Source organism: Morchella importuna (assembly GCF_003444635.1).
Source record: "Morchella importuna strain M04M26 chromosome Unknown Morimp01GS036, whole genome shotgun sequence".
In the NCBI taxonomy this organism is placed as follows: Eukaryota; Fungi; Ascomycota; class Pezizomycetes; order Pezizales; family Morchellaceae; genus Morchella; species Morchella importuna.
The window spans coordinates 397,861-416,530 of NW_025763433.1; the positions used below are offsets into that span (position 1 = coordinate 397,861).

An 18,670-nucleotide genomic window follows, 5' to 3' on the forward strand; every position below is an offset into this window, starting at 1 on the left:
TTTTTTTGTTTTCATACATTCGCGTCGATATGAAGAGGGAAGCCATCACTTCATTTGTTGCACCTAAGCGTACCAACCGCATCTCAAAGCAGAGAATAAAAGGGGAAAAAAGATAGTACGTATATGACTATACTTATCCAAAGATAAAGTCGAAATAAAAGGTAATAAAAAATAGAAATAAACAATGATAAAAGTCCCGAAAAGACATCACAATTTTTCGCCCTCCCCAACCCTTCAGTCTCAAAATTCGAAAAACGGACCCGGAAAATCCTTCAAAATCCCTCATCCCAAACCACTTCCTCAAATCCATCATCACTATCACTACTATCACCTGCCTCTGTTGCACTTTGGTCTCCTACTTCTGCATCGCTGCCCAATAAGCTCTCCGTCTCCACGTCAAACTGGACATCGTCTCCAGCCACCGTTCCGTTGTCGCTCTCTCCATCTCCCTCAGAGATTACACCAAAGCTCGAGAATCCAGACGTGCTGAATGATCCTATGCTTCCAGTTTCGGTTGCACAGTCGTCATATTCCTCTTCCTTCTCGTCCTCTTCGCTCTGGTCTCTTTTAGGTAAACCCGAGGACAATCCCCCCCTGATTTCGAGTTCCACCATTCTGCCCTCAGTTCTAATGTTATTATCGACTGTGTCCGCAGGAACTCCAGAGATATCCAAACCCCCTGCCCAGGCTGGACAAAAAGCCCACTCTTCTTCTCTCAGGCTCACGATCAATTGTCCATCGCCGGCCCAGAACGGATCAAAGCTGATAGGGATCTTCAGCTGCGTCGAACTCACTTTCATTAGATAAGCTTTAACCTCCCTTCTCAGCTGTTCTATGCTGAATGTAAGACTGGGGTCGTGTAAATGATGGCTCGTGTTAGGAATCTCCGTGTTAGGAACCCTCGTGTCTGGAACCCTCAAAGCTGAAAGTGGAAATCTCCAACAACCGGGCGTCCGACTCTCTTCAGTTGTTTTAGTTACTCCCGTTGTATGGGTCGTATGGGTCGTATGGGATGGTCTTTGAGCATTATGATCATTAACAACGCGGGCAACTACCGAGCCTGTTTTAGGATCGACCCAAGCAATGGGTTTAGGTTTCCAAGGTGCATATTCAGGATCAATCCAATTTGTGGTTGAAGCATCGGAGGGTAAGTTTTGGTGAGATTGAAAGGGCCTTGAGTCGGAGGTGGGGTCGAGGGTCATTGGTTCGTCAAAAGGGGGGGGAGCAGAACGAGCAGCCTTAAAATAGTACTGGTATTCGTCGTCGGTAGCATCCAAGATATCATAATCCCCTAAATGATACTTTTCGGATTGAGGGTTTTCTGGTTCATCCTCAATCGCTGTTTTCTTGCCTTTGCCTAGAAATGTTGAGGGTGGGGAGGAGGAAAGTCGAGGATCGAAATAGACACCAGAGATGTTGAACATTTCTGGTTCACCGGCTTCAGTATCACCCTGCCTAAAGAAACTGGCTTCGGTGATGTTTTCGTCTTCGTCGTCGCCAGGATCTCTTTCAACAGAACAACGGCGCTTTCTCATTGGATTCTCAACTTCAACTCGCCCTGGCCTGATATCAGGGAGGATAGTGGAGGAGTCAATGAACTCTGTTTCTTTACGGTGTGACTCAATCTCCTTCATATCTGTATATGACCCATCCAAGTCGGATAGTCTCATTTTGCGCTTCTCGCCGACCTTATCCGTATCTGGTGCGTGGAGTGTGTACGGCGGTGGCCCGTCGGGAAGATTGGTAGTTGAAAGCTCATGCCCATAGTTTTGTTCCGGTGATACGCTGTTCAAGGCAGAAGGATATGAAAACCCTGTGGTTGTGCCACTGCCCTCCGTGGGACCAGAGATCGGGGTTCGAGAAGAAGCCCAGACGGTATTTTGTGTGCTCCGCCTCTTGAAATTCTGCCACCGGGTTCTTGTCAAATTATTCTGCATTGAACTCATTACTCTGGCTTCTGCACGTTCGGGATTAGTTTCTACGGGCTCCTCCGCTTCTCGGCCCAAAGATAGCAAGCAGATTGCTGTCTCCACCTCAGAGTTCGTGGCCGGCCCGAAGTTCGTCCCCTGGGTGTCCTCATCGGGCAAATCTGTCTCCACCCTATGTAATGCAACCTTCCAGTGAGCTACAGCTCTTGCCACATCTAGAGATCCTATCCCATCTGTTGGAAAATTGAATAGTTGCTTCCAATACATTCTGCTGAATATTTGCTTGGGCTCTGGCATCATATCAAACATCGCTTTTTCCCATGGATTCATCCAATTTGGGTCCCCAGGATCTTCCGAGTACGCGAATAGAGTTTTGAGCTGAGCTTGAATCACAGCTCTGATAGCTTCATCTAACTCTGATGTGGCTCTGCGAAGCTTTGGGCCCTTCGCTTTAAGATTAACGGTAATCTTGTTGTACTCTGGAATAACCTTAGCGTTATCTAACCACGCCGTGCTATTGATATACGTATACAACCTCTCTAGCCTCCCCTGTAGGGACCTTTTCGCTGCAATGATACTCTCGCCCCACGGTTCCGCTTCGGGGGGTATACTCTCGTCAGAATTGAACACTCCCGCCTTCTCCACCTTTCCACCCATCAACTGCTTCCCCACCAGTATTGCAAACGCGTCACGAAATAGACCCGCGTTCTTCATCTCTGCAGCAGTCCGCAGTACGAATCCTGGGTATTGTTCGATGAAACATTCATTCTGGTAAATCCACGCCAGGATATGATCCTGCACTGCTGCTGTACATTCCATCTGCAAAGCAACTTTGTGAACTGTGTACCACATGGGCGTGGTGGAAATCTGTGGATCGAGACCATGGAGAATATGCAGCACCCTCTCAATAGCACCTGTGTGCCTAAATAATGAATATGCTGGCATCTTCGTCTTAACCTCCTCCGGCTGCGTTATAACCTTTTCTTCAGGCTGAGCCGTTTTCCCCTTGGTTTTCTTGAGAATGTCGTCACGAAGCGCCTCAAGATCACTCTCCATCTTGTCTGTGAGAGAAAGTGGTAAGTTGTCCAACGCACCCGATTTCTTGAGGTTGAACAGTGGAGAACCAAGCGGGGACTCATCCTCGATGTAATTGCCGTCGAGATTGCTTTCCCACCCCAGAATTTCATCCGGGCACCAAAAGCGCTCCACCGCATCCACTGCTTCTTCGCCCTCAATAGGCGGGGATAAGTCCACAACAAAGTTAATTCCTATGGGTAGGCCAAGCTTGTGGAGGTTTTTCCGACGCAGAATTCGAAACTGGTAGGTTGGACCGAGGACCCTTTCAAATACCGGTGAACCGGTCGCAAGAAGCCTCTGGGAGCTGCATCGAAGTGGAGGAGACTGCGAGTTTGATTGCACATAGATCAAGGTATCATTCTCGGGTGATTGGAGATTGAGGAGGGGTAGTCTGAGCCTTTGAGGTGGTTGGGGAGCGGAAGATGAGTGGGGAGCAGAAGATGAGTGGATGCGTGCTTTCTTCGAGATGTACAGGGAGTGTAAGTTCGAATTCCGTTGGATAGTCCGGTCGGTTTCTTCGTTAACGGGAGTAGATGGAGGCATTTTTCAGTCAGCCTGGGCGTAGAGGTATCCTCCTTGGTTTGTTGGCTTTAGCTCTGGTTTCGATACAGCGATGTTGATCATTGAGCAACTTGAACGAGCTTAACGGGAGGGGGAGCTGAAAACAGCTTAACAGTAAGGTAAGGGTGGAATTTGTTAGGCGGGAAAATGGAGGGAAGCCTTTATACATATGGGCTGAGTGCGAAAGGGCACGAGAGTTATGGTGGGGAGAGAGTCATCCATCACATCACTGATCTTGTGCAGGCCTGACATCCTGTGGTGGACGCCTTGCGGCGTTTGCGGTTCGTACTCTAGAAGCACACTCGCTCTGGTTGGATGATACTAGTGCCATGTTTACCTATCAGGGAAGGGGGATCAACCCGCTTTCAATGCTGGAAAGTTGAAGAAAATGGAACGCTTAAGGTAAATAAATACATAGAAACAAAACAGAATATGAAATCGAGTGTAGTGGAAGCTTGCTTTGACCGACCGTTAGAAGCTACAGTCACATTCTAGCGATAGCTCCTTCATACGGTATGTAGCTACCCTGGCTACCTGCCGGTACCTCTACTTTGTGTAATCCCCGCCTATGTTCAACGAGGCTCTGCGCGGGAGTACCCACCACGAACAGGTTTAGGACTCGGGTGGGCCAAAGTTTGCGCTCAAAGCTAGCCTTGGAGAGAGAAACAGAAACACGGTATCTAGAACCCTAATACTCTTACTATTTATTCTATGAGGATCATCCTATGAGTTAACATTTTTGAAGGATCACCTAAGCACCCAATACCTATGCGTATGGTGTGCCTAAAGACTCATACTCATGCGTTCATTAAATGGTCGGAATTCTTAGTAGGGATTTGGTTGCAACGATATCCGACCATTTAATGAACGCCCGAGTACATACTAGCATCAATGAATAATTGGAGGCCCGAATGTTTAGCTAAGTATAAGTACCTGCTCCTACCGCCGGGGATGATGAAGAATTCCCAATCCTATTATGGTAATGTACCTACATTCTGGTTGGTTTGTGCAGGCTGGTTGGACATAAACTTCTCGTTCCCATTTGCGGCTCATGCTTTTGCTGGTTGCATCGGACCCAGTGTCCACCGGCGTAGAGTACGTATTTAGTAATCCATGCTTCTCATATCCCCCAGTTTAAAACTTTTGAGGGTGTGTTTGTTAATATTTCTATTGGTGCCTGCTAGGGGAAGTAAAACTTAGATCGTAGTCAACTGCACCACTCGCAAGGCATTATGAACACACCAAAACTAGTGCAACATCAGCTTTTTCTTTACCCTTCTGACATTGGAAGCTGAATACCTGTGTTCCATATAGAATTGAGGATGATCTATGTGGGCTTCTATGTGAGGAGACGGATCTAAAGAAAGCAAAACGTGGATTAATAGATATTATATATAACATCTCTTACGGTCTTTGAGTGTAGTTATCATAGGTATGTGATTGAGTTGTGTAGGGACAGTACCGGAGTTGCTTTGGGTACTAATTCTTAGTGTTTGCCCAACAAAGACGCTATACCTACTATAGAAGTAAATAATGCCTACACCATCCTAGTATCTTATCTGATTTAGCTTATCAATAACATCAATTAAAAATCTAACTAACTAAATCCCTACATAACAGACAGAGAAGGGGCCAGAACGCATATTGTTGCTCTCGGATAAGGTGCATAGTACATATATGTACAGCCGCATTTGAAAAGTATTGGCACCTCCGAGCCAAACTCACGAGGCAGTCCTTTCTGCTTTTCAATTCTCATATTCGAGACAATTGCCAGAGAGAGCTGCAATGTCTCTATTGCGGTCATACCTATCAATAAGTTGAGTATGCGCGAGTGCCATGGTTTTTGGTGGGCCACAATTCATGAACGACTCAATATAGTAGGGTGCCAGTACTTTTCGAATGCGGCTGTACTCATCCTCAATATCCATCAGCCGAGGCTCGAGCCCCGAAACCTTATGGTATCTGTCATATTCCTACCGTAAAAACTATCTTCCGATAGTGGTGCTCTCAATATTCCATTATATCATCCCAACCCCAGTCCGAGTTTAGTCTACCGGGCTTCGCTCTACCCATTAGCCACTATAATGAAACCAAAAGCAGCATCAAACGAAAATATCATTTTTACTGGGCTACAGAGTTTCGTGTCAAGCTCTTTGCGGCAGGCACGATACATCATCGTTCTAATTTTCAGGTGCTTCATCATGGCCATGTATTATGTCCTGGGCTCATCCAACCGGTTGAAGGCTACGGCAAGGAAGTTTTGAAAAAGAGACATTTCTATGGTTACAATTGGCAATTCGGCAGCAGAAGTAATTACTTACCATAATAATCATGACGAATGATAAATTGCGTTCCTGGACGAGATTGGCAGCTGAATCTCTTGCGACCACCGATATTTCTCCACTTCTTTGAAGAGGTCGAATACAGAGCTTTACTCACCAAATGGAGATGGGAACGAATCATGGATTGCTTAAGATACCATATTGATCAATCCCGAGCATTGTCCAAGGAATGGGTGTGGTTTCCTGGAGTGGTATGGCAAAACTTGGAAATTATATCCAACGAGTAAATTTCTCCCTTACTCTGATAATAGATATTTCTAGCTTCTTCGTCAATCATTATTTTTGTTAACGTCGGCGTGTAAGAATCCAATAACTACAAATAACAGGTATTTCTAATAGAATTGATATTCCTCCAAACAGAGACACAAACACCAGAATAAATTGTCGTCTCATGTATGTGCCCCCTCCCCCAAACGTCCACTTGGAATACCTCCTGATATTTAGTTGACAGAAACCTAAATCGAAGAAATGAAGACAACATGGATCTCTCTTAACTGAGTTCCCTGCCATCAAAGGCCATAGAAGCACCGCCAACGCCAACCCTCCAACTTACTATCCTCGCCTGTGCTCAGTAATATTAGTTATTAGCACGGATCGATCTACAGAATTATAGAATATAAGATTGTATTCAATATATATACCTTCCAGTTCTCGTAGTCGAAAGAAACCCAACCGACTAGCTTTAAGCAGGTCTGTTAGGTCTAGTGTTCCTGCGGCCGCTCTGATGAATCTGGTGCCGAGAGTTGTTGACGACACCCAGGTGTTCTTGGGTTCTGGCTCTTGCTCTCGAAGTGCTAGGAGACAACCCACGTCTCTCTTATTATGAGGAAGTCAATTGACGGTAATGATGTACATATCACACCATGGCCAAGACCGATAATCTGTATGTGTCGATTTTAAGCAATCTCATAACGTTGGTGTAATAGATTCAACTCTAAATCGCCGCCTAAATTTCGGATGAAGATTGGTAGAGGAATCGCAGGGACATCTACGCCTCCCTGGCGATGTTCGGCCCCACGGATAAAACTTAAGGTTATGTCCTAGATGAAGGGTATCAGCGACAGCTAAGACAATTAGTGTCAAAAGATTGATTTCAACTTACTCTGCAAACCTTCGAATCTTCTATCCCCGCGTCAGAGAATCTCAACTAAGCAACCCACCCTCAATTCCCTTTTGGGCGAATAGAGGGAATTGAAAACAGCTGTGCCCGTTGAACGTCAGTATTGGATCATCATCATAGTGGGTGGGCATGTCTCACGAGTATTATAATACTCAAGGCGGGAGAGCCAAAGATTTCAGTCTCTCTCCGACGCTCTGGGACTATTTATCAACTAATATAACTATGAGTCAGGAGTTACGTTAGTTAAACCCATAAGAGATAAGTCAGAAAACCCAGAAAGTTACCTCAATACTCAAGGCAACGTCATGTCTCTCTTATTTGATATTGCATATGAGCGGAAATCTCAATTCCGCACCGAGACCATACAGGGGACAATTGCTCGCTTGTCCTAGATCCTAATAGTCCCTTTTCTAGATGGAGAATAGTCGTGCTCCTTCAGACGAGGAATTGAAAGGCTGGGAGGCATTCCTAAAGACGAGGAATGATTGTCGACGATGACAAATTTAAAACAGGATTTGATAGATCGTAAGTGTGCGCATGCAATGGATGATAGGTCCTCGGCATCGAGAGACGGAATATTCAAATTCGGGAAGGGCGGTCTTAGTGTAGCCATCGGATTAGCTAATTCTTTTATGCACAAAGACTTGTTACACACGCTGTGAGGTCTCCCCTATACCAATACGTACATGTACGGATTTTCACCCTTCGGGGTGTATTCTCTGTTTTATGATCATTTTTGGCTTGCTTATGACCACATATCTAATTAAGCCTATCTCCACCCGAGCTGGTCAATAAATTCTCCTTCGAAACGCTTTATTTACAGCTTCTAAAAGGACTATATAATATGCACTACTCCTACATACATATATATCCCATGTTATACGCTTTAGAAAATAATGACCTATCTCTTACATGTAGTATCAAGCCAGAGCGTCGTCATCACATCTAGACATCTTCGATCCCTGCTTTTCCCGAATATCCACTATAGAAGGATTATTTATCGCACTCTCAGATCATTCCCACGCTTAAACTTGATTTTGACGTTCCAAAATCATTTGTCCCCCATTATAGTTCAAAATATATCAAAAGCTATATCATTTTGGTATGTATGTTCGCGTCGGGGCCGAGGGCTTGATAAAAGTTGAGAGGGTCTAGAGGCTTCTGATCCTCAAGAACCATGAATCTGCGGCGAACCTTCCCAACCCCCCGGGCCTTTTTCAATAGCAGGCTAGATATTTCTGTGGTTTGCTTATGGAGTTATGAAAGGTGCAGTGCCAATCGGTACCTATAATAATACGGAAGTGATGGAGGCCCGCTGGCGAGGTGCAGTGGGGATTTCGAGTCCAGGAACGCCGGAGATAGATTGTTTGAAGAGCCTAGTGGATTCTGCCATATTTACGAGTTTGATTCCTAGATTAAGGCATGTTTGCACAAACACTATACATAAAGACACCCGGCCGGTGAGAAATATTCCTGTAGCTGACATTGCTTTGTGAGATAGTCTTATGAAGAATATTAAAGACTGTTGGGATGGGGCCGAGAATCAAGGGATGAGTTTGAAAAGCGCGAAGAGCTAGAGGATGTTGCCTTAATATGCCCATTCTAATGTAGCATGCCGAGAACAGCACAAAAAACAAGGCTTACCTTAGCCAAAACAAGGTCTTCTCAGTCACCACACGATAAGTGATTTATTGTAATATTACGGCTCATTTCCCCCTCTTCTCCATGATCACACACAGTGCGGAGCCGATATCTTGCTGTTCGCGACTCTAGGCCACAGTATATTAAAGCGAGTGATCTCTTGAGAGAAACTAAATGGGTTGGTTTTGCAGATAACGATAAGATCCCGATTTTAGCGTGGCCAAGGTCAAAGCGGCCAAAAAATCTGTTCAAGCCTAGGGCTTAGGGTACGCACAACCCCGCCTGCTTTAAAAGATTTTTTGCACAACACCCATCGCAAACACTTTTCCCCCACAGATCTGTCACCCACACCAACATCATGCATCAATGTTCATCAATTGGACCGCCTCCATCCTCAATTCTCCTCGAGAAAGGTAAGCTTCATCCATTCTCCTTTGTTCATCATCCCGCCTGCCCTGTCCCGTACGGTAGGATGATGAAGACATAAAACAATTTCTACTTCTGAGTTACTCGATGAAGTCTAAAATTTTATGCGTTATGGTTCCTGAACTACCGCTTTCTTATGTCTTTGAAACACCAATGACATTAATGTGACGAGAAGATCATGGCTAACGGTCTTTCCTTTAGAATCTCGCTGCTTTCTCTATCAAGAACGCACGACAAGATCCCTACCCCCCGCTATGAAATAAATTGTGAGTACACTCCATATCGTCAACCCCACTTCCATTCATTGCCTCATTCCGCTTGCTCACATTTGTGTGATGAACATAAAATTTAATCTTATCTACATTGTCTGAAATTATTTGAAGACATCATTGCAGCCTCTGACTCCAAATGATACCCTTCACACTTGTTTCCTCGTGTTCAATGCGTCAATAATCGTTACTAATATTACCTCATTGAAGATCTAGGTATGTGCCCACCACATTGAGCGAAGGTGCACGCTTCGGACGCATCATCGGTACTTCACATCTTGGTCGGTGTACGAAGTCTGGACTGTATCGGGGTGTCGTCCGAACACCTTCGCTCATACCCCTTTCCTTCCCCTTCCCCCAGTTGGCCTGTCCCGAAGAAAAAAAGAACCTCTCCATATCTGCCCCTACTGTTGTCATCAGGCTTTAGGGTTCCTGGAAGAGAGGAAGATTACCCTCCATGTGTGCGACTCACAAGTCAATCATTCGTAAATCGTGTTGTCGTGGGCATGGGGCGTGGTGTGCTCTGTTGAGAAAACTGTCCCGCTTCTCTATAGCGGTGCCGGTGGTTATACGTGTACTACATTCTTTCATTTGCGAGCTTTCTTTTTCTGCCATTGGTAGAAACCGGATTCTGGCTGTTGTCCCTTTATGGTATGTTTCTTCTTCTCCCTTTTTTTTCCTCTCACATCATACACTCTTCAATGCTTTCCTTCCTTGCGTACAATGATGATCTTTTACTTCTTCACTTTCAGACTTTTTAAAGGGATGGTGAACAAACGACATATCAAGCTCAACAGTCTGACATTACGCCTTCATACCCAAATTTTCTCTTCCCTCATATCCCAACACAATTAAAATGCATGGGGCTAACATTTCAATCAGTTATCAGTATAGGATGTAGCTCTACACTTTTGATCATCGGAAGAGGACTGCTCTTCCGGGAGGCAGTCCTTCCCCTCAAACAACAGGTAAGCTTAACAGAATTTTTTTACCCTACGCATTTTCTTTCCCCTCCCACGTTGTCGAAATGATGAACGTTTAATAGCATGTATTACCTTAGATGATGACAATGTACAAAATGTCGTCCTCATTGATGTGAAATATGAATTCCTCGAACTGATCTTCACAACATACCCATCAATTGTTTAATTCGAAGCTGCCAGTCTATTTTGGATGAAAGCTAATTTTCTTGAAGGATACGTATAGGTTCCTGTTCACCGGGGTACGGCATTGATTGGACTAGCCGTCAATGCCTACCGATATCCATAGAAATAATAAAAAGAAATTCAAAATATATGATCCAAGAACGTGACTTAATGTGATGAAGACTTGAGCTTAGAAAATCGGACCTTTGCGAATTGCTACCGCTAACCGAAAGGAAGGTGCCCTCAACTAAACTCCATCAACAGTGCTTCTTCTCCTGCCCGCTGTAATCACTCCTGATGAGTCCCATTACCTTCATCTAATCGTGCCCATAAAACAAGCTGAGTCCGCACTCCATGGCAATCCAGGGCCCACCACAACCCAGTGGAAGTGGACCCTGCCCGGAAATCGTAGACCCGAACAAGCACCATCCGCGGTACCCAGCCTATCATCCGTCAACCAAACCAAATCTCCCAGGTTATCCCCAGGCGCACATTGCATAACTCGCACAACTATTACTCTCTGCACGCACACCCGAGAAGGATTGCGCGCCGACGCACCCGACATCCGAAAATTCTCTGCATGAAACGGCGCGGGGTTAGGGTTGAGCTCCACCCACCCACCACACCAACTCACGATAGGTCCTCGCAATCTAGGGGAAGCGTGCGAGACATAACAGACAACACCACACCTTCTCTCTCTCACGACCTCCCCCCATACTCGCAGTCAAAGCCCTGAGCGCCATAACCCACGAACTCGAACAGAAGGCTGCCAAAAAAGATCCCAGGATCTACCCGGATCCCAGCTTATCCACCTACTTACGTCGAGCCGTGCCTCTTATCAGCTTCCTCCCCGCGCCCTGAACTGCGCCGCTGTGCCACACCACAACCACAACCACAATGAACCTCCTCCACCACCTCCACCACCACCGCCGTCCTCTCACCATACCACTCCTCCTCCTCTCCCTCCTCCTCCTCTCCCCCCACCCCGCCCACGCCTCCGCACCCGCCATCGACCCAACCACAACCCCCGGCTTCGCCTCCCTCGACACCTGCATCCAGCTCTGCTTCACGGGCGGCTCCCACCTCAGCGCCCACAGCTTCGGCGCGCGCATCGGCTGCGCCACAAAGGCGTGTGTGTGCGATGCGGAGGCCGCCGCTGCCGTAGAGGAGTATATGGAGACGTGTGAGAGCGTGAGCTGCGCGAAGCCACGGCGGCTGGAGTGGTGGAAGCGGGGCGCGTGGAAGAAGATCTTTGCGAGGTATTGTGAGGGGGTGTGGGGGAGTGAGGTGGAGGTTGAGGGGGGGTGGAGGGGTGGTAGTGTGCCGGTTGGGGAGTTGGGGATTGGGGAGTTATGGGGAGTGGGCTGGAACGGGGCTATATACATATAGCTAACCAGCCTTTTCTTTTTTACTTTTTTGAGGTGCTGAGGTGTGGCTTAGTTTTGCCTTGCCTTGCGTAATGGGCGTTTGGTGTTTTCTTCTTCCTTTCTTTTTTTTCTTTTTTGCTTAGTAGGAGCCGGAGCAGAGTAGTGCCTTTCTTCCTTTCTCTTTCTTCCCTAATTTCTTGGGGCTGACCCCTTTGATATCCACCCATTTCTCTTCTACACTTCTACTTCTCTTTATTAATCACTACATACACCTACATGTATGCGTATACCCACTGAGTTGTTTCATTCTGTATGTATTTTATGTATTTATGCTTGTCAAATAATGGAGCTCTTTTTTTGTTGTTGCGTTTGCGGGTGTTGAATGCTGAATTGGATGCGAGAATATATTCTTTTCGTCTAGCTAGTGCTTGGATGGATATCGTACGTACAAGGCTAATACTGGCCTGTCTAAGTAAACTAGTAATGCATAGAATATCACTCGTGAGTAATATCTTGGATCATTTCCTCTACTTGTAACTTTCAACCCACCGATCTGAGAACTGTCGTATTTCCATAGTGACACATCTCTGATTTGTATAACACCTCTTTTCTTTTTTTGGTACATGTTATATAACATGGAAAAACACATCAACGATTTCATAGTAAAGCCCGTGTAGAATTCACACAGTTTCCAATCTCACGTGAATTAAAGACTTTGTTTACAGCAAAACATAAAGCACTTTTATTCGAGTGATGGCCGGTGATCCCCACACCATCTAACTCTAAGCAACGACTCTCCAGGAAATGAAACCACATCTTCTATACGAAGGAATAGAACACTCAAAGCAGAACTTTTATCCTCCCCCCCCACCACCCACTACTCCTAACTTTTGATCAGTCGCTATTAGCCACTCCCTCCTTCTTTCCCATGCCTCTCTTTTTGTTTTTGTTCCTCTTTCCATTGGGTCCAGAACCAGCAGCTGCACTTTGGCCTGCGCCGGCCATGTCTCCCTCAGCTCTTCCGTGTGGCTGAGAATGATATGGCGACAAGACGCCGATGACCAAAGGAGGACGTGCTTGGAACTGACTACCCGCGCCTCCAATGAAAGACATGTCGACGGAATTAGTTGTGGACGGTGCCTTAGAACTAAGTTCCTCAATTGTAGACAAGTATTGCTCAGGTGAGTATGAGTTCTTAACAGTTAGAGCATTAACCTCAGAAGTGATCTGCGATACCCCATGGTGTCCCTGACCAGATGGGAGAGAAGGTTCTTCATCAGATGCCTCGCGCGCCTCAGAGGGGACATCCGAAATGTCACCATCTTCTACCCAAGACTGCCATCTCTGTAAAATTTCCTGTTCCCCATCCGAAGACAGACCAAGTACAGCATGTGAGTACGGTGAAGCTTGCCCGCTCCCAGAATCTCCAAATTCGGGCAAGGAGTTAGATTCCGGTGTGCGAACGCTGCCATTTGCACTAATGCCATCGAGAATGTCCCAGTCAATTGGAGTCTGAGCATCAAAAGATCCGTTAACCACGATAGATTCTTCAAAAGCGCTGCTGGATTCAGAGCTTTCTTTATTGCTAGTCGAGGTTGAATTACTCCTGGTTGGCTTGTCTTGTGCCTCACTTTCCGCACTTTTTCCCTGAATGATAGTATTCCTCAGACTAGTAATATTACTCAGGCCAATATTATTCTCCGGGCTAAGATGCCCCTTCTGGCCGAAAGGTACTGAAACAATTGGTCTTTTTTTGAACGAGAACTGCGTATTACAGCTGCTCGAACTTTCAGCAACTTCAGATACGTTGGAAGCCCGGGCTTTGCTGATTAACGTCTTCATCTTAGCTGGTCCTCTACATTCAACCGTATTAGCCTGTTGGGGCGGTGAAGGATCAATTCCTAGTTTCTTTGAAGACTCAACCTCCTTAGAGGTAGTAGCTTGAGAAGTCGGTTCCAAGTCTGAGTCCATTGTAAATACACATCCATAGCTCTCAGGAATCTGTGATGGTGGTGACAGGGCCGTGCATGAATCACTGATTGGGCGGAATATAGCTTTCGCTGATTCAGAAGGTGCGGTCTCCCATTCTGTATTTTCACGCTCCTGCTTATCCATAGACTTCTCAGTTTTAGGGAGCGATTCCTCTTCCTCTTCAGAAAAACTTCTCGGGCGTGGAGGCGGGCTAATGCCTCGAAACCTTGCGCGATTTTGTAGAAGAATTGCGTTATAGTTCTCAGTAGTCCTTACTCCGTCCAAATGAGTCGTAGATGGCGAGGACGTTGGTGCATTTAGAGGCGAATCTTGCAACTCGGGGGTAGAAACGAACGGAGAGAGAGTCTGAGAACTAGCATGTTCATCAAGTAAGTTGTGGCGGTCGGCATCATCCCTTCCAAACACGACCCCAGATACATGTTGCTTGACATTGTCCAGGTTGTACTATCATTCGATATAGTCAGTATAGTTCATATAAACCACAAAACGATTTTATGTAGACTGGTTATGAGTGGTTCAACATACTCCTGTTAATCCAACACCTGTCGTCACTAAAGCTAATGCTGCCGCAATTATTGCTACCATGAGCATAACACTCCAATGACCACCCAACGCCCGCAAGAAGTATTCTGGCGAAGTCTCTGGGGGTAGTACGTTCATCATATATGCCTGCATAGACCGTTTCACAGCCCCTGCAGCCAGTTCTCCAAGTGCATTTGAGGTTGTAAGTAATGCTATAGACATACCAACATCACTATGCGTCTTGCAAGAGGCTTGCACACCAACCAAGAGGCTGGTCCATACAATACCAGCCCCAAACCCGGTAATGGCTTGGGACATGAAAATTTGAAAGGTTTGAATCTCATAGACATCGGTGGATTGAAAGATCTGCGAAGATTTTAATTAGATCGATTTGAAAGAAAACAAAAACAGGGGAAAGGTGTACCTACCAAAAGACCACAAATCATAAGAAACAACCCACCGACCACAAAACCCTTGTAAGTACGGCTCAAACGAATGAGTAACCCCACAAAGAAACCGCCTACCATGAAGGAGGTAAACTGGACCTATAAAATTGTTAGAAACCCACTGACATATTTTTGAATACAAGGGAAAACATGCATTCATAAGGGCGTAACCTCCTTGTAACGATTCAATAATCATTCTATATGAAATAGGTAAAGTCTCCAGTCGATCCCAGAGGGACCAAGACCCGATCTTCATGGCAAAGCTCGTCAAAAACCCAACCATACAACCCAAGGGAAGTGTAAACGTTGTTAACAGCCTTTCCCGGAAGAGAGGGTGACATTTCTCTCTATAACTATTGTAAAACTTTCTCCAGGTTTTGAGCTTCCCTTGATCCTGCGATTCGGCAACCCTCACAGATAACTCTGCCGCGGCTTGTTCCATTGAGATTGAATTGTATCCGACAGGTGCAGCGGGCCCCATCATCATTACACGTTCCCCTGGAAGAGCGCCCCATGTAACTCTAGGAGCACGTCTTGCCTGTCTCCGTGCTTTATGTGTTGTCTTCAAACCCTTGTTAAGCCATAGTTCCCAAAGGGCGAGTAACATGATAAATGAACACCCAGCAATGACCAGCGCAACCACCCGCATTCCGATGCCGATTTGCATCTTCTCAGACATTGATAATGTCGTAGCTAAAGGGCCCATACCTAAGGACCATAGGAACATCCCTAAAAGATCCAGCTCGCAACTTAGCAAGCTAAGCCTTCTCCATAATCCTTTCGGACTCCACCAGATATGGTTATAAACATGGTTTGATGCTGGGAAAAAACCACCATGTTTTGCCCGGCGGTAAAAGATATATGTAGTAACAATGGGCGGAATCATGACCGGTATTGAAAAACTGAAGAAAATCCAGATGGGAACATTCCTATATGAGTAACACACCTTAGTAACTTAAATATTTTTTAAATAGTAGGTCAGTTCAAGTGTAGGAGAAACCAGTCTTACCATTCAACCTTTCCAACAATATATTTTGCCACAGTCGGTGCTGACCAAACCCAGAGAATTGAACTCATCTCCAGACCCCAAAGATATATGCCTCTCCAGCTCAGGTCGCTAGTATCAGCAACAATAACTTGGGATACCAGTAAAATTCCTGATCTCCCTAGGTGGAACAATGCAGTACCCGCGCTGAAGGACTCCCAAGTCACAGCAAATGCAGCCAGTCCCATTCCTCCGCAAGCAACTAGTGAAGCAACTAAGAGGGCGAGAGGGCGAGATTGGGTATTCGTGAGCTTAGCAACTACATTTTTTTTTAATTATCGGCATACTACTTGAGTCAATTGATAATAGAGGAGTCGGAAGAAAAAAACTCACAGATAATGATCCCAATGATTTTGGATACATCCAACATTGATAACGCCAACTCATATTGGTAGAATCTTACTTCTCCTCTCATTGCAAAATCATGGAGTGCTTCATTAATGATCAAGACCGAATTGGTCGATCCAAAGCTGAAGTAGCTGGCAGGAATGACGAGACTGAGATGGAAAATAGACTGTTAGTAATTGATCATCAGAAATGAGTGAAGGGAAATATTAGCAGCTCACCAAATATAACATGCCATCAAATCAGTTCTTTTCCAATTCCTCGAGACTGCTCTTGCCTTTCTTGTACCAATGTCTTCGTCCGATTCTCCAGGTTCTTCATGGTGTGCCGCATTGGCTCGAAGCTCTTCCATCCTCCGATGAGGTGCGGAGAAGGCGTGAATAGTACGGTCCTTGAGATCACTTACTTCGGACCTGATATAATTCTTCACCTTATGGTGCCACGGCGCTTTGCGAACAAGCTCCCTTGCAGCACCACCAGTGGGAACAACAGCCTGTACGCCGAAAGGATCTGGACGAAATATTGGGTTCATCACCACACTGTGAATACCGATATCTTGAGGAGCAAGCGGAGAAAGAGCGGGCAAGGGGGTGGCAGGGAAAGAGGGTGCAGACAAGGTAGGGGCAGGCAAAGGAGGAGGGCGTGGAGTAGGAGTAATAGAAAGGGATTGGAAGGAGTGGATGGAGTTCAAATGACCGGACTTCTTGTTACCCCTCGATGATTTTGATGCCTTCATCGTAGCAGCAGCCATTTTTGACAAATTTTCCATGATACGGCAGCAGATAGCTGGATCCTATCACTGTCGACAATATCAAGGGATATCAATGATAAAAAGTCGAGATGGTTCAGAGCTTATCAATGATCAAAGATCAAGAAGAGGAAGTCCGCGTAAGTTTGACGAGAGGTGGCTGAAGAAAAAGGTTAAGTTACCGGGGGAGAGAGTAGTACTCCCTCCTCGACAACCTTATTTCTCAGGCACTAGCTCCAGTGTTACCCAAACAGCCGAAACAGCACTAGTAATATCTCAATTTGTTTTACTATAAACCTTTCACTAAAGTACCCTGCCAGCCTTCTCCCGCACTACTGGGCCGTACCGGTTTACCAAGTTGGTCTGTGTACTTGTACCACCTCTCCCGAGACTTTTCCATCACATTTTCTTTTACAGAAAATGCGAGTATTCTACTCCACCTCATAAATCAGAAAAGATATAGTATTTCATTCAAAGCATGCTTGGTTTGTTGGGATTTGACTCCGTACATATGTTTTCTGCATCTCCTCATATTATATAATCGACCTAGATACGTCAACAAAGGATCCACAAAGTACGTGCATGATACATCAGATATACGATAAAAAGAACCACCAACCTCGCCTGTGACTACTCTGACCCGCCATTCAATAATTGCTAAACGTACTACACCATGGGCCTTTGTCATAGGTTAACACGATGTAGTTTCATATATTTCCTATGTCAGCTAAACGCGAGAGGAGGCGGAAGAGATCGGGTAGTTCAGGGGTATTGCCATAACTGTAAGGTTGCATGCAATTAATGAATTAAACAAAAAAAAAAAAAAAAAAAGGCCTTTATCAACCTTTGTTTCTCCCCCGAGTGATACCTTATGATCAAACTCCAATCCCTCAAGGGGAAGCGAAAGGTTAGGGTTTACTCGCCTTACTCTCGCTTCCCTTAAATATGACTTCCGACGTATTAAGTTACGTGTGAGCGGGGTGTGGTCTAAGGGTAGACACCTCGTTCGGGGGAAACACTACACCGTGACGGTTGTTCCCGTGGCCATCGTTAGGTCATGGGTTCGATCCTGGGGTGGGGGGGTACCTGATAGGGATGGTATAATGACTCGGCATTCAATTACTATATGTCGAAAAAGGCCATACGCACGCAGCGAGACTTTTGTTCTTTTTTTTTTCGAATTTTTTTTGTCTATTCTTGGCGTTTCTGGAGCATTTTACATCCTCTTTCTTACGTTGGAGGGGGATATATGTCACCACAAAAACCCATCTCCCAACGTGCCCACACCTGGAGTATCTTGGCGCCAGTCATGACTTATCACTCGCTGTGCACAGACCCTTGGTATCAGTTTCAGAGGTTACCGAAGTGACATGTTCATGGGGTGCAAGGAAGAATATGTGGGTTCTGACTCAGGGCATGACAAAGGGTGATTCCTTGACCGGATGGTAGTGTAATATGGCTGCAATGCTTGCTAGATGAATTGATATGATCATCTTGCTTTAAATTTCCGATAGGCATGATGCACGACTGATAATAATAAGCCGGTACTGATAGCGGTCTTTAAAACAACTAGTACGTATCTTTCATGGACGAAATAATTAACTAAAGATAACTAATATACTTCCCTACATAACGCATATTACAACCCAAACCCTACAAATCTCCCCAATCCATTAACGTCCCTCACGCCTCTATC

General features: G+C 45.6%; 4 protein-coding genes across 4 annotated transcripts; 1 reads left to right on the forward strand and 3 right to left on the reverse strand.

Annotated features, from left to right (window-relative positions):
* Positions 1 to 272: 272 nt before the first annotated feature.
* Positions 273 to 3,548, reverse strand: LAJ45_09484 (uncharacterized protein; the record flags this gene model as incomplete). Its single annotated transcript, XM_046119027.1, has 1 exon — positions 273 to 3,548. The coding sequence occupies one exon, from the start codon at positions 3,546 to 3,548 to the stop codon at positions 273 to 275; it is 3,276 nt and encodes a 1,091-aa protein (XP_045967842.1).
* Positions 3,549 to 6,417: 2,869 nt separating this feature from the next.
* Positions 6,418 to 7,159, reverse strand: LAJ45_09485 (uncharacterized protein; the record flags this gene model as incomplete). The annotated part of the gene is made up of 5 exons (XM_046119028.1): positions 6,418 to 6,470; positions 6,550 to 6,702; positions 6,895 to 6,948; positions 7,011 to 7,019; positions 7,069 to 7,159. The coding sequence occupies 5 exons, from the start codon at positions 7,157 to 7,159 to the stop codon at positions 6,418 to 6,420; spliced, it is 360 nt and encodes a 119-aa protein (XP_045967843.1).
* A 1,876-nt stretch (positions 7,160 to 9,035) lies between these two features.
* LAJ45_09486 (uncharacterized protein) lies at positions 9,036 to 10,598 on the forward strand (the record flags this gene model as incomplete). Its single annotated transcript, XM_046119029.1, has 6 exons — positions 9,036 to 9,082; positions 9,297 to 9,361; positions 9,575 to 9,580; positions 9,986 to 10,015; positions 10,247 to 10,332; positions 10,560 to 10,598. 6 exons carry the CDS (start codon positions 9,036 to 9,038, stop codon positions 10,596 to 10,598), a joined length of 273 nt encoding a protein of 90 aa, XP_045967844.1.
* Positions 10,599 to 12,770: 2,172 nt separating this feature from the next.
* Positions 12,771 to 16,977, reverse strand: LAJ45_09487 (uncharacterized protein; the record flags this gene model as incomplete). The annotated part of the gene is made up of 7 exons (XM_046119030.1): positions 12,771 to 14,312; positions 14,394 to 14,756; positions 14,915 to 14,935; positions 15,252 to 15,765; positions 15,846 to 16,140; positions 16,215 to 16,378; positions 16,448 to 16,977. 7 exons carry the CDS (start codon positions 16,975 to 16,977, stop codon positions 12,771 to 12,773), a joined length of 3,429 nt encoding a protein of 1,142 aa, XP_045967845.1.
* Between the last annotated feature and the right edge of the window lie 1,693 nt (positions 16,978 to 18,670).